Here is a 21,227-nt window from a genome sequence, read left to right as displayed (position 1 = left end):
AGGAGAGGTATACGCGGTTCTGAAGCGCATACACTCAGCTTTTTACACATGCGCATATATGCAGCATATACATACCTCTGGTTCCCAGGCAGCGCTTGCTCTCCCCTCAACAACTCCACAGCGCGTCGCTGGTGGTCTTCCCAGTACGCGCGTTGGCTCGGTCCCAGCTGACTCGGAGCAGTTTGGAGTATCTGCGCAGGTCGGTCGTGCTCCTGCTGGTACGCGTATGTACCCGCGTGCCCACCGAACTGGTCGTAGTACTGCGGGCAGAGGACAGACGGGTATGGCCGCGCGTCCGTGGCGGAGCGGGCTAGTGCCGTCGCCTGCTGGGTGACTGTGTGCGCTGAGGGGATACATTCACTGCATAGAAAGGAAGCTGACTTACTCTGTCCTGTTGGGAGAGTTGACGCGAAGGGATATACGGAGAGGAGGGTCTGGGTAGAAGTAGACGCCTGCGGCTGGAAGGAGTTCTGCTGCTGCTGTTGCTGATGGTGCTGAACAGGTGGCAGCTGGCCGTTCTGTGCCAGCCAACGGTGGTCCATGTTGGTGGTGTTTACAACAGTCACGCGCGAGTGATGGTGGGTCTGAATAGGTACCAGAGAAGCGGAAAAGCGGCTACAAACTCCGTTGTGTGTGAGAGCGCCTGCGGGACACGATCGGATACAGAGTACTTCGGCACGCGTCCCTGATCGTTAGAAGAAGAGTCACCGGAGGCAAAAAGGATATATTACACCTCAACCTTCTTGTGGCTCTTTTGCAACAGTCATCTGCTTTTGCACTCAAGTTAAAACCTCTTCCAGACCATGGACCAGAGAAGTGAAATATCACTCTAGAAGCATGCACATGATCTGCCAGGCATTATCCCCTGGCTCTCGGGCGGTGACGGATTCCCATTCTCCGAATCCAAGCCGGCTCAGGCGGCGGACCTTTTCACAATAAAACCACCCAGTCTCTTTTCTATAAAAAAATCGACGTGAATTAGAAATCATGCAGGCAAGGGCGGAATGATTTAGCCCTCAGCATGGTGGCCTGTGTCACTCTAATGTCAGGATCTGGACAAGGAAGATTCACACGTGGAGGAGTCATGTCTCCCCATTCGGCCCGGCCAAGTGACTCCTCCAACTTGCGAGACTACGTTTTGTCCTTCGGACGACCTGAATTAAGGGTTGAGCGAAGTTCCAGAGCTGCGCAGATATCGATATTAGAAAGATATGAGGTTGCGATATCATGATCCACTCCAACAATACCTCTTTAGGTCCGTGCGACAGAGATCAATGAAATGGTGCACAACGATCCCAAATGCGCACAAGACTGTGTCTAAGCATCGCATACCAGACCCCATGCCTCTTGTGACTGTTCCACCTCGATGTGGCCCAGCCCATCAAACACATCTAGAGTTTGTGTTTGTGAGCATCAAGATTAGCGCCCGTGACATCCTTTTCTCCGAACTCCGCGGACTTGCGGGCGCCAGTAGACTACAAACGCTACATATATAACGACGCTAACGACGCTCTTCCTCCCCTTTTCCCCAGCTCTAACGATGTCCCAATCCCCTCCAAATGCACTCTACGTCCCCTCCACATCCCAGCTCGTCCTCGAGCTCTTCGTACGAGACCTCCCCACCTCTCTAGCGTTCTACAACTCCCTCGGATTCACCCTTGTCGCCCAACGCGGATCGTTCGCCGAGCTCTCATGGGAATCCCACCTCCTCTTCCTGGACGCCTCTCACCCATCTCTCAACCTCCCCCCGCAGACATACCACCCGCAGGCAAATGTTCGCGTTATGGTACCCGATGTGGACGCAGCCTGGGAGCGAGCGAAGGAGCTAGGAGCGAGGGTGCTGTCACCTATCGAAGATCGGTATTATGGGTTGAGGGATTTTACGATCCTGGACCCGGACGGGTTTGGAGTGAGGTTTGGAACGAGGCTGAGGAGTGATGTTGGTTAGAGAGATGGACGATTGGACTATCTGTGGGAGGCATTTCCCCGCCCGTGCACGGGCCACCCTCGTCACGTGAGCAAAGACGGTATGTATCCCAAACGATATCTGGAAAATCACACTAACTCCTATGTCCCCGGTAACTTTTTAATCGCCCGTCCTGCTATGGGCCTCCCCGAGTTACTTGCACCTCGTGCTCCGAAAAATTCAACCACCCTCTCTTCCCAATCTTATCGTTGCCCCAACCCGGCGGAACATCCTCCAGTCTCCATATCAGATTGCATCTCTCCCACGACCACTTCCCCACCAGGAGCAGACCGCCGGGTCAACCATCAAAGAGAGAGCCACAAGGGATAGGGTGCATGCGGTGCGGCCCTTCCCTTCTGTAAGGCCTGGAGCGGGAGCCATATCGGGAATTGTATCCGCCAGGCTATATTTACAGTCCTGATCGTAATGAACAGATAGCTGGGCATGTGAGCCTCCATCGCGGTCATGCGTGAGCTGAGATTGGACTCTGGGTGGAGAGAAGACGCTGGAAGGGGATATGCCGGTTGGGTGGGTAAAGAAGGATGCTGGAGGGTTGGGTGCCCCAACCGCAACGGTCGTCGATACACATGCTGATGAGAACGTTCTCTCGTGTTCCAAGAAGAATGTACTCCTATTTTCTTACTATACACTCCTCACCCAACCTCTTTGTGTCCCCCTGGTCAACCAACATATCTTGACCGATAACGGCGCATATCAACCACCGAACTTTCGAGCGCATTCGGCGAGGTATGTCGGGCCGAGCGGCGTTCCTCCGGTGGGGTCACGCGCGGGCACCGCCGAAAGCGCCAATTCACCTCCGGTTCGGCCCAGACCGAATCTGGTCCCGCGGTGGGAAGCGGGGGGGTGGGTTGGTTGACAAATTTCTGACTGCTGGAAACCTTGGGGCGGGTGGGCCCGGTGGTCTATCTGGGGGCGTTTCGATGAGGTTGAGCGAGTCAGAGCGTTCCTGTTGGGTGTTTCTGTCAGTGGTTGTGAAGCGATGTCAGGATATTATGTTGTCGACCAGTAAGAAGAGGAGGATTTAATATTTTCTGTTGTGGTTAGTTAGCGGTATGGGCGGATAAGGGACCGAAATGCGAATGATCCGATTGGTGGAGGTGACTTTGCTAGCGGTGGAGCGCTCATTCCCGCCCCTTTCCGCTCAAACATCCCGCCGCGTCCCTTGAGTGAAAAGGCACTGCAGGGGTATATATACTCACCAAACAATGTAACTCCTTCCCTTACCCACTTTGACTGCCCCTCGAGCACTCTCTACCACATATCCTACTCCCACTACATCCCATCTACTACAAAAACACAACAATGTGCACTTCAAACGCTTCCGCTGCCCTGCTCCCAAGGCGTCAAACAACCAACAAGGCGTCCAAGAAGCTCCTCTGGGCGCTATCGGGACCCTCATCCTCTCACACAATAATCGACGACAGCACCCTCCTCACTTCTGCCGATCTCGAGCGGCCTGACTCATGTGGTCCCAGCGAAGGCCCAGTACGCAAGCGCCGGGCGTGCAAGAACTGCTCCTGTGGGCTTGCAGAGTCCGAAGCGGAAGAGACGCCTGCCCTCAGCTCCGGATCGAGCTCAGCTGCCGATTCAGGAGCAGAGGAGGACGTGACGTTCACTCTTCCCAAGAAGGCAGAGAAGAAGCCGACGGAGAGGGAACGCCTAATCGCTCTGGCAGAGTCGATCGAGCGTGGAGAGCTCGTCACCAGCTGCGGCAACTGCGCAATGGGTGACGCCTTCCGCTGTCCTAGCTGCCCTTACCTCGGTATGTCCCTCTCCCTACTTGCCCCGCACTGGACCTGATCGCCGTGTCTGTGTACAGGCCTCCCCGCTTTCACCCCAGGCCAGAAAGTCGAGATCGACTTTGGTGATGACCTGTGATCGTGAGCGTGGCGTGCTTCTGTGCATAGGCCGGGGCTAGTTCCTCTCGCCTTCCTGGCATTTTCTCTCTATCTCTCCCCTTTTATCGCATGCATGGGTCCTCTTTCGTTTGACGTTGGGCTCGGGTTATTATCTGCATCTGCATGATCCGCTCGACGGACACTCCTGTTGTACACTCTCCGTGGCTATAATCAAATCGCATTACAAATCTCCCTTGCCGAAGTATCCATTCAATCTAAGAGAACCTACATCGTACACTCCTTTTGCTATCCTTGGTGAATCCCTCGGTCGCCTACGCACCAACAGCGGTAGGCTCATCAAACACCTTCTCCCTAAAGCCCGGCAAGATCGTCGCCGTCCTATGTGTCTCATCCCTATACGCCTGGGGCGTCCTCTGCCATTTCTGCTTAGCAAACGTCCACTCCTCCATCGTGGGCACCTTGTTCCCGAATCGCTCGAACTCGTTCTGCGTATAGCCCTCACGTGTGAGCACAGGGCTCTCCGTAATAGTCGCAAGCTTGACGTCGTTATGCGGTCTGGAGAAGTACAGCAGCCCTAAGCGGTCAACGTGTTGCTGATCCTTGGGCGGAACGTTCACGCGGTGGATCGTGCTGCGCACATACCCACCCGTGAGGAAGGACAGCGCATCGCAGGCGTTCACCGTCAAAGTGCCGTCTTGGGGTTTGACCCACTTCCATTGTTCTGTCTGCGGGTCACGAATCTGGAGGGCAGCAACCGGCTGACGGAAAAGGAGCGTGAAGCTTCCCAAGTCCGTATGTCCCCGAGTCCACAAGCTCAACTTCGAGTTCTCCTCAGTGCTGTACTTCCCATACTTCATATACCGCAGATGGTCCTCGCTCTTCTCGGCGTAGACGTGGATGCGCGTGAAGTAGTCTTCGGGTAGCTCGAGCGCGAGCGCCAGGAGCTCGAAGAGCGGGTCGAGCACTTCGCTGTGCAGGGACCTGGCGAATTCTTCGATCTCCGCAAGATGGGACTGGATGAGCTCTGGATAAGCCTGTGGGAAGTGGCCGTTGAACTCTGTCTTGCTGTCAGGATCTGTGAGGAGGACGAGGAGCAAGGAGCACGGACTGGGCATGTTGAAGATCTCGATCTTGTCCCTCAGCCCGGACTTTTCGTCGATGACCCTTCTCCCAGCCGGAGTATACCCATTGAACTTCCCCGCATCCAAGTCCGGGACATACTTGCTCTTCTCCTCCAGGGGGAGCTCGTAGAACTCGCGTCCGATCGCGAACTGCCGGTTCACCCGCTCCTGGGAGATGTTGAAGTTCTTCACGTAGAAGAAACCTTTGTTCCGCAGGGCGCTGATCAGTTCTTGCGCGAGCTGTTTCTTTCCCTCTGGAGTGTGGAACTTGGACAGGTCGATCGTCACTAGCTCCGCCCAGTCGAGGTTCTCCTTCGTCTCGGGAACATACTGGTACGATCCAAGCTGGGGCGCGGGGACAGGCATGGCTGATGTTCGTAGGCAGGAGACAGAGTGGTCAGCAGGATCACTCCAGCTAGTCTGCTGGCAGTCACTCCATCCCGTTATCTTTTATGACAATCAAGACAGACCATGAGCAAGCAATCCCAGCGTCCGATTGCACAATTACTTAGTCGTCACATGACATATCCGACATGCCGAAGCAGACAAGGATTAGACAATCGAAGAGTGAAAAGGCGCAAGCGGGCCCAGAAGGCTCGGCTGTAAGCTTATTTGGATAGATCAAGTTTCCCGAGCTCGACTCCGAACCGCATATCAGTGATGCTGGGCGCTCCTAAATACCTTTATTGTAATAAGACAAGTACAGACTTTCGGCAGTATTATTCTATCCAAGATCGAGGAGGTTCGATTAAGCGGCGACAGAAACGTCCTCGTAGACTTTCTCTTGGAAGCCAGGCAGGATCACAGCATTACGGTGGTTCTTGTCGTCGGAGCGCTTGATTTGACGTTGCCACTTCTGCTTGGCAAAGGTCCATTCCTCCATAGTGGGCACATGATTCCCGGTTTGCTCGAACTCGTTCTTTGTGTACCCTTCCCGCTGGAGCACCGGGCTCTCGACGACAGTGGCAAGCGTGACGTCGTTGTGCGGGCGTGAGAAGTACAGCAGACCAAGGCGATCCACGTGCTGCTGATCCTTGGGCGGTACATTCACGCGGTGGATCGTGCTGCGCACATACCCGCCGGTGAGGAAGGAGAGCGCATCGCAGGCGTTCACGGTTAAGGTGCCGTCCTGCGGCTTGACCCACTTCCATTCGTTGTGAGCGGGATCGCGGATCTGCAGCGCGGCAACGGGTTGACGGAACAGAAGGGTGAAACTCCCAAGATCTGAAGGTCCTCTCTTTAAATGTGACCATTACTAAGAGGGCATCTCACATACCAGTGTGGCCAGGTGTCCAGAGATTGAGCTTGGCATTCTCCTCCGGAGTATACTTGCCATACTTCATGTAACGAAGGTGATCCTCGCTCTTCTGCTCGTAGACGTGAAGGTTGGTGAAGTAGTCCTCGGGAAGCTCCAAGGCGATAGCGAGCAGGACAAACAGTGGGTCGAGCACCTCGCTATGGAGAGAACGTGCAAACTCCTCGATTTCGGCGAGATGGGACTGGATCAACGCAGGGTATGCCTGGGGGAAGTGACCGTTGAACTCTGTTTCTCGATTAGCGGTTTCAGATGCTTACTGTGGTGCTTACTTGGCATGTTCCAGATTTCGATCTGATCCTTCAGACCAGACTGTGGATTGATGACATATCGACCAGCTGGAGTATATCCATTGAACTTACCAGCGTCGAGGTCGGGAACATATTTGAGCTTCTCCTCGAGCGGGAGTTCATAGAACTCGCGCCCAAGTGCAAACTGCCTGTCCACCCGCTCCTGGGAGATGTTGAAGTTCTTCACGTAGAAGAAGCCCTTGTTGCGTAACGCGTCAAGGAGCTCTTGGGCTAGCTCCTTCTTGCCCTCTGGCGTGCCATACTTAGAGAGATCGATAGTAGCCAGATCAGCCCAATCGAGATTCTCCTTTGTCTCCGGTACGTATTGATAAGATCCAAGTTGAGGAGCTGGTACAGGCATCGTGGATAATCAGAGGCGTAGGATCGAATAACCAAATGTCCAGAACAGCTTTGTGGCACGAATCCCATGTCCAATCCTTTTATCGTAGCTCAGAGAGATACACGCAAAGTGACATCGCAATCACATTGCATAATCCATATCCGTAGTATGCCATATCCCCGCAGTAGTTATTGATAGACAATGATTAGAGAGTAGTGATGTTGAGAGGAAGTGACAGAAGCGGAAGAAGAAACGCGTGATCAAGGCGCGACCTCGCGCAATAGGTCGCGTCACGCTGTTGAGCGATCGCCTCATTGTCTTCTTGACCACCACCATCATCCTTACTTGGTAATTCAACCATTCACAAGCTTATATCGTAACCAAATTCTGGCGTGCTCACCTTTCATTATGCTTCTACCGACTGATAGGAGCCTGGACGGTGCTGGCCGACCCTGCTGATACGGACCAAAACCGCGCATATCGCCACGGCTCTTACTGATCTGTGGATGTGCTCTGTTTGGTTTATCGCGCTTTACGCCTCGACTACATCCTATGATCATGTTACCAAACGATCTTAAATAGTAGCATTGTGCAATCGCGCTTCTTCATGGCTACACACGCGTCGCATCGGAGTGTGACGAGACGGCTATTCACCCGGGGTGATGGTTATATACCCCTCAAGTGAGTAATGCTTGTTTTCTGGGTAAAGCATCTGTTTGCTCACTCATTATTGGTGCTTCAGAACAATGTCCTCCGCAGATAGTGATATCTTGGCAGAAAAGCCCACGAAAAGGTCGCTGAAGAGCTACATTTGGTGAGCATGACTCCCTATATCCATTCGATCCATCGTTGACCGGAACTCAGGGATACTTGGGACAAATCACCAGAGGAGCGCAAGTTTCTGGGGAGGCTTGATGCTTGTCTTCTCACCTACGCGGCGTTGTCCTACTTTAGCAAGTATTTGGACCAGCAGAATGTAACGGTATGCCGGCTCCTTCACCTCTAGACTCGGCAGCTCAAAAGGGGAGCAGAATGCTTATGTATCGGGCATGCAGACTGAGTACGTGGAGTACGCCTTCTGTGAGCGAAGTCTAACCGGGGATGAACAGCCTTGGGCTGTAAGCGGACTGCGAGCGTCTACAGGGCAAATGGCTGACCTAGCGCAGGGGAGGGAATCAGCTTAACTACATCACTACCGCCTGGACATGCGGATATGTTATTGGACAGATACCCTCCAAGTACGTATTTGCGTCACTCGTTCATCGTGGTTTTGACTGAGGTTTGGGGCAGTATGCTTATTACTCGTTTACAACCCTCGATATGGGTACGGACTTTCCTTCTTAGCTCTGCGCACGCCTTGAGTAGTCAGGTAGATACCTGCAATGGAACTCATTTGGAGCGTATTGACAATGCTGCTGGCCACGTCAAAGAACTTCACACATCTCGTCGTAATCAGATTCTTCGTAGGTGGGTGTCTCTCCTGCTTCCATGAGGCGATAAAATTCTGACATCTTCTGAGGTGTTGCTGAATCAACCTTTTATCCGGGCATGCAGTATGTCATCGGAAGCTGGTACAAGCCTGATGAGCTGGGAAAGCGAGCTTGCGTCTTCCATGTTCGTAGGCATTCTTTGAGAATTCAACGCTCCTGCTTAATGGAGTCCAGACGACAAGTGCAATTGGGCCCATGTTTAGCGGTTTTCTGCAGGCCGGAGCATACGCGGGGCTGAACAACAGATACGGTATCGCAGGTTGGAAATGTATGTGTAGTCTCGATTGTGTTCCTCGTAGCAGGAGGCTCACCAAGGCCGTCTAGGGTTGTTCATCATCGACGGCATCATTACCGTCCCCATTGCCATTCTCGGATTCCTCATCATGCCCAGTACGCAGGCTCCTATCACGTCTCAAGCACGTGCTGATCCCTCCTACAAGATTTGCCGCATAATACCAAACCCTCGCGCCTGTACACGGAAGAGCAGCTCGACATGGCTCGGCGACGAATGGCCGAGATCGGGCGGAAGGCGCCAACCAAGTACACCTGGGAGAAGGTCAAGGGTTTCTTCAAGACCTGGCACTGGTATACGCTCGTCCCTCGTACGCCATCTTCTTTTTTGTTTAGATCATTGCTAACGATGCAACAGTTTACGTGCTCTTCAACAATGGGAGCAACCCCCAGAGTTCGATGATCTTCTGGCTGCAATCGTTCAACACTCCTGGACATACCGTCTTCACTGTAGCGCAGATCAACGTCTACCCATTAGGGATGAACGCCATCCAGGTCGTCACAAGTGTGTAGCCTACAGTAACAGGGGACTATACTAGAAGCTGATGACTGGAACAGCCCTCATCTGGGCTTGGTGGTCGGATGCGGTGCAGGCAAGATGGCCGCCGATGGTGTTTGCGGGCTTGTGGAGTGCGGTCACATGCACTGTCCTCGCTACAACTAGCTTGTATGGCAATGTGCCTCTGTAAGTTGTTTTATCTGCATGATAAGATGACGTTTAACATATCTATTAGGCGTTGGACCTTTTACTACTTCGTATGTCAGGCGTGTATCCTGGAAGCGGGTGTTGACAATCATTCAGACGCTTGTCTCGGGTGGCCTGTCTGGACTCATCCTCGCATGGGCAAACGAGCTTTGCGGGAACGACAGCGAAAGTGCGTAGAGCATCCTTTCATCAGCAAGGGTGAACTGATGCGATTCTGCAGAACGATCCTTCGTCGTAGCGTGCTGCAATACGTTTGCGTATGTCTTCCAGGCGTGGCTGCCGATGTGCGTACCGGTTCTTTTATGGAGATAAGGCTGCTAATGTCAGGGATGCGTAGTGTGCTTTTCCCGCAGGTTGAGCAACCGCGAGTGGAGAAAGGCACGATCGCGACGATCTTTATCAACCTCGGGATGAGTAAGCCACGTCCACGTTAAGCTATCCTTGGACGCATGTTCACGTCAGCACAGTTGGGTTCGCGCTTCTTACGTATGCCTTACAGACCCGGGATAGGCGACGTGCACGCCGACGCCGGATGCAAGAAGATGCCGCGGATCGAACTGTGGAAGTTGACGTGCTGGACGAGGAGGAATTAGACACCAAGGCGAAGGACGCCGAGCAGGCGATCATCATCCAGGAGCTTCCTTCGTAGGGATGCGCAGTCTAGCGCACAAACCCGGTTCATATGGCAGCAGCTGATGGTGATAAGATATACTCTGGAGGAATATCAGATCTGGGCAGGGTTCAAGTAAGAAGCACATTTTCTGCGGAGCTAGAACGTTTGCGAGCCGAACTGATACCTATGTTCGTATTGAATTGTCCGCAATGGTTACCCCGCATTCCTGTCATTTCTCCACAGTAACCAAATCTTCCGGAATGTCAAGAAGAAGAAGAGCGTTTCACCATGGGAACGCCTTTGTGGACGTGCTGCTGCTGTTGCTCTCTACTAATTCCAGCAACAGTCAGTCAAAGCCACAAATAATCCCCTCGGATGTCCGGTTGTGCAGTGCCATTGCAGTGCCATTTAGCGGCCAATCGCCGCTTTCCGTTGTTTGCCCGCTAAAATCCCTATAATAATTTCATGCTTGGGCGGTGTGCACGGTCCCTGCTCGCCGATGTGCTAAAAGGCATGCCATTCCCCTCTTTCTTTTGTTCTCCTTTTCGCTCTCTCTCTCCTTTTCGTCGTGTGAAGTTGCCAACTAGCAAAGGCATGTCGTTCTCTAGACCGTGTAGCTTCATTTCTCCCAAAGTAAGATTTTGATAACTGGGACTGCTGAATCATCTAATATCTGGCGAACAGGAGCTCAAGAAGCTCTTATCTTCTACAACAGATAAACCAACCGTCGTCGACGTGAGAGACGACGACTACCTCGTACGTCCTACTCTCACTGTACACAGCTCAGCTAATAGGGGGACAGGGAGGACACATCGTTCAATGCCTGCACTACCCTTCCTCGCGCTTTCACTCTGATGTCCACTCGCTCGTCGAAGAACTCAAGGATGAACACGTCGTCGTCTTCCACTGTGCGCTGAGCCAGCAGCGGGGGCCAAAGGCAGCAAGGGTACGTCCATGTCGTTGCTGAAGGGTATATTACGTGCTGATGAGATGGGCTGTGCGTTATGTATGCGTTGTAGATATATGCGGAAACACGGGCGATTCTCCTCCCCGAAGCTGCAGAGCAGAAAGTGGTCGTCTTACGCGGTACGCCCTATCCCTCCATCCCGACGACCTGACTGCTGATGCTCGACGCTCGCAGGCGGGTTCATGCAGTTCCAGGCTGAGTTCCGCGTACTTCCTTTCTCTTTTGTGTGTGGGTGCACTGGTCTGACGAATGTGCAGAACGAACCGCATCTGTTTGAAGATTTTAGGCCTGAGCTCTGGGATATGTGATCTCCAACGCACCAAGATACCCATCACGATGTTGTACTACTATCACTATTATCGCTCCCCTCGCCGCTCTGCCCTTCCTGTGCCCGCCTATCATCCGCCCGCTGTTTGGCAACCCGCACATGCCTCTCCGGGAACTTCTCCTGAAACGTGCGAAAGACAGCCCGTTCCTTCGCGAGCTTAGACTGGCACATCGTACTACAGGGGGACAGCGAGTTAGTTTAGTTAGAGTTTAGTAATTAATGGGCGTACAAGGATGCACTACTTGTGAGCATGAACGTCGCCACGCCCCAATTACTCGCCCACATCGCCGCTACCCACCAAACCAAACAAATCAGCACCACCCAACGCAGTCAACACCAACACAAAACGACGCACAAGTCCTCGAAAGTCGGATAGCCATCACCCCGACCCCACTGGCGATCCCGATGAGCAGCGCGTTCCTGACGCAGGGCATCTCGCCCATATGGGAAAAGTCCTTGAACGAGAGTAGGGAGAGGGCGGTCGATAGCCGGCTGCGGTCTGTATCTGGCGCTGTAGGTGGTGGGCGGGGCCATTGTTTGCGCTCTTCGTCGTCTGAGGTGGACATGGCTGCTGAAGAGGAAGAGGAGACCCTGACTTCTTCGAGTTGTCACTCGTTGACGACTACCTTTTGACACTGTCACAAACACTGCTCTTACCTCGATAATTACTAACTGTTCTCAATACGGCTGAGGTCAATGTCGTCTACTGGTTTGTTGTTCTATGCTGATTGTGGTATTACTGAACCCCGTCGCATTTGCGACGCCGAACAAGCCGACCGGGGCAAGTCCAAGACGAACCTTGTATACTAATCTCCTTAATATCACACACATCGACGCAATCACCAATCCAACCTAGTCTTTCCCGCCATTACCTGACACTGACAAGCGCGCCATGTCATAAATGAGGTCGATCAGTCGATCTGGACCTGGCCAGTAACTTCGGCGTCCATCGTCTGTTTCGATCACTGTGGCTGGCAGCAGATATTCCAGCTCGAGATCATAACCACGCGCGTGCGATCATATTTGCACTTTGTATTTATGAAGGACATTGGTGTTGTTTGGATAAACGTTCCCCTTCGGTTCCCCCGCCATCCTTTTCTCATAGTGTGCATCTTCGTTGGTGTCGGAATGCCCGACGAACATGCAGATGATGTACTGTTGCTAGCACGTACAGATATGCACGTCTCTCAGTTGCTATGCTTCGGACGTGGCATGCATTCGCCCATATGATCTCTTGATAAACGCTGGCAATTGGAACTTGTTACTTTCCTCTGGTACGGGAAGAGTGCCGTGCTAGTAAGGGAGGATGGATCCGACTTCGGTCTCAGAATCGCCATACTCAGGCATCGCGATTGAAGAAGACGCAACATCGAGTTAGCTCAACTCTCAGCGATCTGTCTTCCTGTGAGATCGACATCGATCAAGAAAAAAGCCAAGAGTCTGGTTCAGTACTTGTCTCTCAACACTGACGACGGCATCCAGAGTCACAGGCATCAGCGATCCACGCAAGGGGGTATTAATGTGCTGTTGGTAGGTACGGCATCCCACGGTCAAACCCGCTATGTTTCCCGTGTTTGTGCCGGGTGCACGCGCATGAATATGCAACTGACTCTGTATTCCGGTAGTGTTTCGGTTACATGGATAGTACTCAAAGTGACAACCGTGAGCGCCATGAAGCTTCTGAGGGCATATCCCCGTGTGGAATGCCCGAATTGAATGACTCATAAGTGTCAAGTAAATTTAGTCCCTCGCGTGCTGTACAGTCTTCGTGCACTGCTCCGGTCGTCACCGATCACATGCAATAGCGATCCTGAATTGTAATCTTACTTAAACAACAATATTCCGTTTAAACTACCTCGATCATTTATTTTATTCATGCAACAAAATAGCTCGATCATTGAGGTCTGGACGGCCATCCCCGTGTTTGATGACGAGAGATCCCTAGAAACTGCGAATGTGACAATCTCCATAAAAGGCGGTCAGAATTGTAGACGGAGCCCCACTCCGGACTAATCTCGTACCTAACCCAATGACACAAGGATTAAAGGAACCCAAAGTCTGGCTGAGTACGTCTTCTCCCCACCCGATGCCAGTAAACACTAAAGTCCAAAGTCACCGGCGCTCTGACCGGGTTTGGGCGGCTCATGACCCAGCTCGTCCTCTCCCATGGCGACAGCTGCGTAGCGACCTCGCTCGACCCTTCAGCCCTGCAAGACCTGAGCACCCAATACGGTACTAAGCTGCTCAACCTGCACCTGGACGTCACAGACGCTTCTGGGATCAAGAGCGTGTTCAGCGCTGCTAAAGCCCATTTCGGACGTCTCGACGTGGTGTACAACAATGCTGGGCTTGGGTTCTATGGCGTCGTCGAGTCCGTACCGGAGGAAGCGGCGCGCAAACTGTTCGACGTCAACTTCTGGGCAGTGGTCGCTGTGTCCAAAGAGGCCGTCCGGTTTTTCAGGGATGAGAACCCTACCAAGGGGGGCAAGCTGTTCATTATGAGCTCGACCGTGGGCTTGTGGCCTATTTCCCAGATCGGGCATTATGCAGCTACGTGAGTGTCATACTTGAAACTTTGGAGAGCGAACCTGACTTGTGTAGGAAACATGGTACATTCTTCGTCTTCCTTCGCTAGGTGTAACTGACCCCCCCCCTCCCCCCACTCAGCGGTGGAAGCGGTCACCCTGTCGATGATGCGCGAGCTCAAGCCAGAATGGAACATCCAGGTACGTCGTCCTTGCCAGCTCCGCGCTAGCTAACTCGGTGTGCAGACAACGCTGGTCGAACCAGGGTGGTTCCTCACTCCTATTCTGGGGAAAAGCTCGGGAAGGTGGTACGACTGTCCTGAGCTGTATGGCGGAGACGAGCGGACCGGCCTTCGTATCAAGGGCATCGGCAAGCCGGGCGACCCGGAAAAGGCCGTAGAGCTGATATACTCTGTCGCGCAGAGAGAGAAACTGCCAGAACATCTGCCGATTGGGGAGCTGGTCATCAAGAGCTTGAGGAGTTTGGCGAAGAGGTGGACGGCGGTGGCGGATGAGTGGGAGGTCGAGGGCGGAAAGACTGAGTTTGGGGAGGGGACGCCGTTGGATGTGCTTGATTGAACGTACAGTGTTTGGGGGACAGTGCCTCGTTGTACAGGATTAAACTGAAGCAGCTTTAGATGGAGCAGTCTGAGCAGGTATAACATGAATTTCTGAAGAAAGGTATGCATACTGCAACTTATCAACCAAGCCTCAGATTCACAACGAGCGCATGATGATCGCTCACCCACGAGCCTTCTCCCCTCCCTTCCCTCAGCTCGATCCCCTCGACCACCCGCACGCCTCTCGCTCGGAACACCTTGTCGAATCTCCCCAGAGGCCACGTCTCCCCTTCCCACTGTGCATGCCCCCACGTAAAACCCTCTTCCCCCGGCCTCACAACAGTCCAGACGTCTTCCAGCCCCAGCTCGGGCGGGTACTCCTCGTCCGCAGGTGAGTTGGCGTTCATATCCCCACATACTAGCCCTTCCACCTCAGGCAGAGAGAGGTACCGTGCGACGAGTGCTAGCTGGGCACGGCGAGCCAAAGATTGGTTAAGCGACTCAAGGTGGGTATTCGCTATCCTCAAAAATCGCTTTCCAGATCCAGCAGAGAGGGGGATGTCAACAAACAGCGCTCGACGACCTATTGCGGACTTGGGGAAGTCGATCACGAATGCGTGCGATATGGACAGGCAAAGGCTAACGAGCACGAGGTTGTCGTACCTCTGTCCGGGTTGGTGCAGGATGGAGAATTCGCTGCGTACCCAGGGATCGTTCCCGAGAGCAGGGAGTGAATCCCGGTGTACTTCTGGTTAGAGTAAGCAAAGAAGCTGGAAAACCACAAAGGCGTACCTTGTAGGCAAATAATAGCAGGCTTGCCATCCACCCAGAGCTTGATAAGGCTAAGAGCGGAGGATAGGCTTTCATATGCTAGTTTAGAGTCGGAAGAGGACGCTCCGTCGACGTTCCATGTTACGAGCTTTACACGCGAAGGAAGCTGAACTTGCTTCTGGTTCTGACATGGTCCCCTTGATGTTGACATGCTGGAGTACTGCAGTGGACTGAGGAAATGTTCTTGTTGTCGACTAGAGGGAAGAGGGAGGAACCAGCCTGCAAAGAGAGAAAAGAGTGACATGGACGTCGAGGTCAGGGAATAGAGTGACGAGAGACTCAATTGCTTCTCGACTTCCCTGAGAAGGTAATCTAATTGGAGCATGAGAACCTGTCAGAACAAGCAGTGCGCTGGCACTGCACTACCAACACTTTGTTCTGTGGCATGACCAGACGCTCCGACCATCCAGCTCTTGAAACGGTAGAACTCCTCCCTATGGCTAATGGCGGTCTGAACGACAGTGCGAGAGATTTCAGTAGAGCGAGATGGGAACCACGCGCTTTTCCCACAGAGGGGGATATACTGGGCATTGCTCTCGCTGAGCGGGGACGATGGTTGTTTACTCGCACGAGGAGAGAGGTACATGCTTGGGATCTGGAGGGAGGGGAGGGAGTGGCAGCAGAATGGGATTTGGATGCTGGTCAGACGGTCGAGGAGGGGCAGGAGATGGAGATGGAACGCGTCCTCCAGGTTGAGCAGGATGACGGGGACATCCTCCTGCACATCCCGCACATGTACGTCTACCTATTCCCTTGTCAGCGTCGTCGTCGTCGTCGTCTACTAACAAAGCACAGGACCGGCAAGCATATCAACTCGCAGATCCTTAGCTTCTCACCAACGACGCGCAAGTTCGACCTCCTCCGCGCACTCCACACCGCCCAACTCCCTAGCGCTACACGTACCTTCTCCCTCTCAGGTTCACTCGTAGCGTCAGAGTACGAGACTGCGATCACCATCTGGGACTGGAGAAAAGACGAATGGATCACCTTCACCGAGGATAACTTCTTCGACGAGCCTGAGTGTCCATTACACGTACGCCTCTCTCTTCCCCTTCCTCTTGCATAGCAGTCTGACTTCAACAGACGTCAGTACAACTACATCTCGCTCCCCCGCGAGTATTCGCTATCTGGGGTGGAGAACTCAAGATCTTCCAACTGCCTGCCCTCCGCCCCCGTCGAGCGCAGAACAAGCCAGCCTTCCTCACCCTCTCCCCGATCCTCAAGCTTGCCCTCCAATTGGCACCGAATGCCAACCCCTGCCTAGGTCGTATCGTCTCTGTAGAGGGCATCAGAGGGTGGGACGTGGCGCTGATGTACCCCCTGGAAGGACGATATGCCTTCTACTTTTATGCGGTGAGGGCGCACGCTGTAGCGCCAGGAGTCGCGGCATTCACCACGCTCCCATTGAGCGTGCTCGGCTTCGCTCTCGAACTGGACGCCCTCTCCTTTTCAATGCATCCACTTTCCAACGACCCGCCGTTGAATAAGTTCTTTGCCCAGCTGCATAATGACACCCCCGTCCCGGCGACACTAGCCGTCGTGCCCAGCAAGAAAGGCCCATACGCACTCTTCCCTGTGATGGGGATGGTGTGGCTGCTTCATGCCGGTCGGAACCACACAGCGCTGTTGACCTGCGCTCGGCTGGAGGAGCCGGTGAGCGCTGATGCTGAGATTGTGTGGGATGCTAAGGGGAGGGCGGTGCTTTTGAACAGGAAGAAAGTGACGGTGCTGAATATGCTGTAACTGCTTGTGATGCTAAGTTGTTCTGTGTTTCCTTAGTTAGGTTTGTGCTATCTTGAATGATTAACATTTCCAACATATCGTGTTCGGAGTTATTCTCGGATAATCAGAAGCATTCCGCTTTCAGGGTCTTCATAATTGTGACTTTCTCTCCTTGTCGCTCTTCTCCTCGACCACCAACTAACGGTCCAACATGTCCTGGCTATCTGCTCTAGGGAGGTCAATATCCCTCTTCACCCCCTTCACGTTGAGTACAGGAACCCGTCCATTCACCTCATCTCCCGCTCTAGAAAAGGCCTACAAGCTCAAGACGCATCGTACGTCCTCCTCACGCAGAAATGTGCTCCAAACCCGCTTACGCACTTATAGAAGGGGCCAAGAAACGCTGGAAAGCACTCCCGAATGGGAACTACAAGCACGCACGTCTTTCTTTCTAACATGTCACTCGTTGGTCGCTGACGATGACCTTTACCAGTGGCGCCCGGGCAAGACGCACGGGAACAGCCATCTTTCCCGTATACGACTGCATAACCTTGGGTTGGGGACGTACGCTACTCCAGGGCAGAGGAAACAGCTGAGGAGGCTGTTACCTTATGCCTAAGCTGGAGTGACAAAAATCCCTTGGATGGGTGCAAGGTGTACGATTATACGATTGCGAAAGTGAATGCAAGCCGCTAGAAACCCCACTCCTTCCTCAGCCCTTCATCCCCCAACTCCCCCACCATCCCCCGCACCATCTCCTCCTCCCCTGCACCGAGAAACAGCCTCATCGTCCCGAACCTCGCACATCGCGGTATTGCACGTAGGTACTCTGCCACCAGCGGACGGGGAGGAGTAACAGAAGAGAGGACATGGATCAGGCTGCTGAGGGTATCTGGTTCGAGTGCAGAGCCGAAGAATACTGGCAGGTTTGCGGGTGGGATCAGCTGGGTTAATGCATACGTTCGTCAATCGCTCCTCCTCTTTTGCGGTAGTAGACGCACCTGGAGGTAAGCCCACCTGGCGTGCTCGCCCAGCTCTCGTAAATTCAGCACAAACTCGCTCGCGCGCTTAGGCACAGACGGCAGCACCACCTTCTCCTCCGCTAGCACAGGCGGGCGTTCAACGACTTCTTTGACACTTTTCGGGCTTGACGTGCTCAGTTGCGGCTGCCCAGGGCCGGGAGAACCTATGATACGTCCTGTACCGTCCGCTTTGAACATCCCTCCTCCGACACGCCGTTCTCGCGTGGCCTTTGCAGCGGCAAAGCTTGGTGCTGGAGCGCTAGTAGCGCTGCTCGTCTCCCCCACTAAGGCCGAAGATCGCACAGGGGTATGCGTGAGCCGGGTAGTAGATACCGCGGTCAACAGATCTGTGGAAGCCGCGGGAGTGGCAACAGGAGCAGATGAAGACTTGAGCGCGGACTTGAGCGGTTTAGCCGCGCTTGACGGGGTGTCGACTAGCGTTATAGGTATACGTCGTCTCCTGGGGCTCGACGTGCTAGGAGCAGCGTGTTCCCCAGCATTAGATGGCGTTGCAGATGTCTTTTCCTATGTATCCCAGTGTTAGCACGCGAGTCATCATCTCAATCCCAGGAAACGCGTACTTTTGTTGGTTGAGTAAGAGAAGAAAGTAGGAGCTTGACAGCTTGATTCATGGGCTCAAGTAGGAGGGCCTCATCCAAATCTTCATTTCTCAGCCCAAAGTTCCCTCATTAACTGCAGGCGTACCTTCCCTAGCCCCGCGCTCGTCTCCAGCACCCAACCTGGCTTGCGCTCTTCGGAAGAGCGCCTTGACCTCCCTCTTCAGCCCGAGAGCGAGCGTACAGTCCCTTGCCGCATCCTCGTACCTATTTACATCAGCCCATGGCACTACCCATCTAGATCTAGAGAGCTAAAGCGCACTTTTCGAGTTTGAGATACGCAGCAGCGCGATTGAGGTAGAAGACGGGGTCGACAGGGACGTCGGAAGACTGGGAGAGGACAACAGCGCGCGTATAGTGCCCGACTGCGATGTCGTATTGACCTGCTTTGAAGGCTTTGTTTCCCTGTTCGACGTTAGCTTGTGTTGGGATTCATGAGGAGGAGAGCACATTTTCTTTGGCTTCGGACGGTGTGGACATGGTGAGAGTAACGGTGAGAAATGCAAGTGAGCGCTCAGCACAAGGGATCAACGCGTACTCAGCCCGTACGTAAACTGCACAGACGATTTATTATTTATTTAATAATATATTTCTCTATTGAGCATCAGTGGGATTGGGTATACCCAAAGTAATTTTAATTTATCACACAACAGGAAAGGACTGACTGCAAGTCGAGGAGTATGAGTCACATAAATATATATATTTCACTGATTGTTCATCCAACCTGATTTAGCGGGACGGCCACACCATATTCAGGCTTACAGCATTCCTCCTCCCATTCCTCAGCCACCTTCGTCCACATCCTCCCCACCGCCCTCACACTCTGTATTGCGATGTCCCCGATAGGCAGATGAGCCGGCAACTTTTCTCTCTGCATGACATCGTACATCAGTGCCACGGCTTTGACGGGATCGCCGGGCCGTTTGATGGAAGCCATCCGGGCGGCTTTGAAAGTTTCCCCGCCATACACTTCGGGGCAGGCAAAGGAACGTTCGGGTGGCAAGCGGAAGATGGGAGTGAGGAACCAGCCGGGCTCGACGAGCGTGATCTGGGCGTGGTCAGTTGTGGCATGCTAGGAAGGAGAGAGCGCACGTGGATGTTCCATTCAGGTTTGATTTCCCGCATCACGGTGGTCGTGATCCCCTCCACGGCTGAGGGGGTTAGTCAACGTTGCCGAAGGAGAATAGGAGCCGCATACCATGTTTCCTGCACTCATATTCAGTATTGTTCCCCGCACTAAGAGAAAGCACTCACGCCGCCGAATAATACCCCGCAAACGGCGCTCCGCTGATCCCCGAACTAGAGCTCATAACCAGCAGTTTCCCTCCCCTTCCCCCATTCTCCTCTCTAAAGAACCTCACCGAATCCCTCGTCACGCCCGTACTACCCCAGAAGTTGACGTCAAACAGCTTCCTCGCCGCTTCCTCCGGTACAGACTCGACGATCCCCGACAGCCCGATCCCGGCGTTGTTGAACACTATGTCTACATGGCCGAAATGGGCTTTGGCTGCTTGGAACGCTGCAAGCACCTCGGAGGGGCGGGTCACATCCAAGTGGAGGTTGAGTAGCTTGGGACCGTATTGAGTGCATAGGTCTTCCAGGGCTGAAGGGTCGAGAGATGTCGCCACGCAGCTGTCACCTTGAGCGAGTACGTGCTCGGTCATTATACGCCCAAAGCCAGAGAGAGCGCCCGTGACTGCGAGGATCAGCGGTCGTCAAAGAGCGGGGTAGGGGAGACGTACTGAGCCATACTTGGGGTTCTTTTGCTAGTTGTACCATGTTGAGGTCGATGAGAGTCCTTACACTGGGCTCGCAAGAGGTAGGGTCAACCAGGCCCTCAAACGCTGGAATGGCCTGAACTCCTATTATTCAGTACAGGTGCTTCAAGCGCTGAAAGTCACACTGAGAGAGCAGAGGGTACTGAGCGTACGGATTCCTAATACTACAAAATATAATATGTACCAGAAAAAAGTGTTCCACTTCTCTAGAGCAAGAAGCGTAATTGAAAGTAATGTATATATGACTACCTAATTGAGATCCATGGCCTCGTCCGAGTCCACCAACTCTAACACGGTCTCATTCGAGTCCAAGGGCGTGCTCTCCTCTTTTGCTGGTGCACATGGTGCTACCGGTGCATATGGCAAACTCTCCATGTTGTCATGTAACCAGCGACGGAACTGTGACATCTCTGCATCAGTCATGGACGTCTGGTCAACACCCCGCATGACTGCCATTATCTGGGCTAGCACCCACAACCCACAATCATGGCCATTCTGTTGTTCCAGGACCTAGATAATATTTAACAATATTCTCTGCCCCAGGGGGGTGAACACACATACCGAGGCCGTGTGTGCTTCCCAGCCTACCCATAAGCACCCAGGCTGGTCCTGGGAAGATTCCTCAGTGATTGCTGTCACCATACACTTTATCATCTGCATGTCTAATCAGTACTGGCTATGTGAGATAAACATGAGGACACACCATAACAGCCAACCTCCAATGGCAACACAGTGAGTCATATATAATGATCCAGCATTTGACAAAGTCCACACACCCCAGAACCCAGTGATTTGCCATGTGAAGGGGGAATAGCCACTCTGAATGTTCCCAGCATGCTTCCATATTGAACACATTTTGGTGGAG

General features: G+C 53.3%; 12 protein-coding genes across 12 annotated transcripts; 7 read left to right on the top strand and 5 right to left on the bottom strand.

Moving 5' to 3' along the window:
- Window positions 1-1,540: 1,540 nt before the first annotated feature.
- Window positions 1,541-1,948, top strand: DACRYDRAFT_106361 (Glyoxalase/Bleomycin resistance protein/Dihydroxybiphenyl dioxygenase; the record flags this gene model as incomplete). The annotated part of the gene is made up of 1 exon (XM_040768255.1): window positions 1,541-1,948. One exon carries the CDS (start codon window positions 1,541-1,543, stop codon window positions 1,946-1,948), a length of 408 nt encoding a protein of 135 aa, XP_040630083.1.
- Window positions 1,949-2,083: 135 nt separating this feature from the next.
- On the top strand, window positions 2,084-2,619 carry DACRYDRAFT_21456 (uncharacterized protein). The gene has a single exon (XM_040772407.1). The coding sequence runs from the start codon at window positions 2,105-2,107 to the stop codon at window positions 2,294-2,296; it is 192 nt and encodes a 63-aa protein (XP_040630082.1). The 5' UTR covers window positions 2,084-2,104; the 3' UTR covers window positions 2,297-2,619.
- Window positions 2,620-3,226: 607 nt separating this feature from the next.
- On the top strand, window positions 3,227-4,067 carry DACRYDRAFT_21455 (uncharacterized protein). Its single transcript, XM_040772406.1, has 2 exons — window positions 3,227-3,749; window positions 3,807-4,067. Exons 1-2 carry the CDS (start codon window positions 3,290-3,292, stop codon window positions 3,863-3,865), a joined length of 519 nt encoding a protein of 172 aa, XP_040630081.1. The 5' UTR covers window positions 3,227-3,289; the 3' UTR covers window positions 3,866-4,067.
- Window positions 4,068-4,157: 90 nt separating this feature from the next.
- Window positions 4,158-5,333, bottom strand: DACRYDRAFT_50136 (Clavaminate synthase-like protein; the record flags this gene model as incomplete). Its single annotated transcript, XM_040774972.1, has 2 exons — window positions 4,158-4,903; window positions 4,955-5,333. The coding sequence occupies 2 exons, from the start codon at window positions 5,331-5,333 to the stop codon at window positions 4,158-4,160; spliced, it is 1,125 nt and encodes a 374-aa protein (XP_040630080.1).
- Window positions 5,334-5,502: 169 nt separating this feature from the next.
- Window positions 5,503-6,933, bottom strand: DACRYDRAFT_115418 (Clavaminate synthase-like protein; the record flags this gene model as incomplete). The annotated part of the gene is made up of 3 exons (XM_040770002.1): window positions 5,503-6,191; window positions 6,244-6,510; window positions 6,555-6,933. The coding sequence occupies 3 exons, from the start codon at window positions 6,931-6,933 to the stop codon at window positions 5,716-5,718; spliced, it is 1,122 nt and encodes a 373-aa protein (XP_040630079.1). The 3' UTR covers window positions 5,503-5,715.
- Window positions 6,934-7,658: 725 nt separating this feature from the next.
- Window positions 7,659-10,048, top strand: DACRYDRAFT_106357 (MFS general substrate transporter; the record flags this gene model as incomplete). The annotated part of the gene is made up of 18 exons (XM_040768254.1): window positions 7,659-7,726; window positions 7,777-7,894; window positions 7,944-7,972; window positions 8,022-8,030; window positions 8,079-8,150; window positions 8,203-8,236; window positions 8,286-8,379; window positions 8,432-8,526; window positions 8,577-8,670; window positions 8,727-8,792; window positions 8,843-9,004; window positions 9,052-9,198; window positions 9,252-9,378; window positions 9,428-9,449; window positions 9,496-9,568; window positions 9,620-9,683; window positions 9,737-9,813; window positions 9,867-10,048. 18 exons carry the CDS (start codon window positions 7,659-7,661, stop codon window positions 10,046-10,048), a joined length of 1,533 nt encoding a protein of 510 aa, XP_040630078.1.
- A 459-nt stretch (window positions 10,049-10,507) lies between these two features.
- On the top strand, window positions 10,508-11,871 carry DACRYDRAFT_21454 (Rhodanese-like protein). The gene is made up of 8 exons (XM_040772405.1): window positions 10,508-10,645; window positions 10,697-10,768; window positions 10,815-10,958; window positions 11,032-11,098; window positions 11,154-11,185; window positions 11,237-11,482; window positions 11,537-11,597; window positions 11,663-11,871. The coding sequence occupies exons 1-6, from the start codon at window positions 10,607-10,609 to the stop codon at window positions 11,285-11,287; spliced, it is 405 nt and encodes a 134-aa protein (XP_040630077.1). The 5' UTR covers window positions 10,508-10,606; the 3' UTR covers window positions 11,288-11,482; window positions 11,537-11,597; window positions 11,663-11,871.
- A 1,465-nt stretch (window positions 11,872-13,336) lies between these two features.
- DACRYDRAFT_106354 (NADP-binding protein) lies at window positions 13,337-14,411 on the top strand (the record flags this gene model as incomplete). Its single annotated transcript, XM_040768253.1, has 5 exons — window positions 13,337-13,373; window positions 13,420-13,861; window positions 13,909-13,916; window positions 13,975-14,033; window positions 14,079-14,411. 5 exons carry the CDS (start codon window positions 13,337-13,339, stop codon window positions 14,409-14,411), a joined length of 879 nt encoding a protein of 292 aa, XP_040630076.1.
- A 121-nt stretch (window positions 14,412-14,532) lies between these two features.
- On the bottom strand, window positions 14,533-15,465 carry DACRYDRAFT_115416 (DNase I-like protein; the record flags this gene model as incomplete). Its single annotated transcript, XM_040770001.1, has 2 exons — window positions 15,185-15,465; window positions 14,533-15,140 (listed from the first exon to the last, which is right to left on the bottom strand). Exons 1-2 carry the CDS (start codon window positions 15,372-15,374, stop codon window positions 14,533-14,535), a joined length of 798 nt encoding a protein of 265 aa, XP_040630075.1. The 5' UTR covers window positions 15,375-15,465.
- Window positions 15,466-15,659: 194 nt separating this feature from the next.
- DACRYDRAFT_106352 (uncharacterized protein) lies at window positions 15,660-16,966 on the top strand (the record flags this gene model as incomplete). The annotated part of the gene is made up of 3 exons (XM_040768252.1): window positions 15,660-15,958; window positions 16,019-16,256; window positions 16,307-16,966. 3 exons carry the CDS (start codon window positions 15,660-15,662, stop codon window positions 16,964-16,966), a joined length of 1,197 nt encoding a protein of 398 aa, XP_040630074.1.
- A 183-nt stretch (window positions 16,967-17,149) lies between these two features.
- On the bottom strand, window positions 17,150-19,064 carry DACRYDRAFT_115414 (TPR-like protein; the record flags this gene model as incomplete). The annotated part of the gene is made up of 8 exons (XM_040770000.1): window positions 17,150-17,280; window positions 17,333-17,382; window positions 17,439-17,889; window positions 17,947-18,492; window positions 18,549-18,628; window positions 18,673-18,791; window positions 18,847-18,989; window positions 19,035-19,064. 6 exons carry the CDS (start codon window positions 19,062-19,064, stop codon window positions 17,638-17,640), a joined length of 1,170 nt encoding a protein of 389 aa, XP_040630073.1. The 3' UTR covers window positions 17,150-17,280; window positions 17,333-17,382; window positions 17,439-17,637.
- Window positions 19,065-19,281: 217 nt separating this feature from the next.
- DACRYDRAFT_115413 (NADP-binding protein) lies at window positions 19,282-20,363 on the bottom strand (the record flags this gene model as incomplete). Its single annotated transcript, XM_040769999.1, has 5 exons — window positions 19,282-19,632; window positions 19,677-19,735; window positions 19,783-19,790; window positions 19,839-20,280; window positions 20,327-20,363. 5 exons carry the CDS (start codon window positions 20,361-20,363, stop codon window positions 19,300-19,302), a joined length of 879 nt encoding a protein of 292 aa, XP_040630072.1. The 3' UTR covers window positions 19,282-19,299.
- Between the last annotated feature and the right edge of the window lie 864 nt (window positions 20,364-21,227).

Source organism: Dacryopinax primogenitus, assembly GCF_000292625.1.
Source record: "Dacryopinax primogenitus strain DJM-731 SS1 chromosome Unknown DACRYscaffold_6, whole genome shotgun sequence".
Taxonomy (NCBI): Eukaryota; Fungi; Basidiomycota; class Dacrymycetes; order Dacrymycetales; family Dacrymycetaceae; genus Dacryopinax; species Dacryopinax primogenitus.
This window is presented reverse-complemented; position numbering and strand designations above follow the sequence as displayed.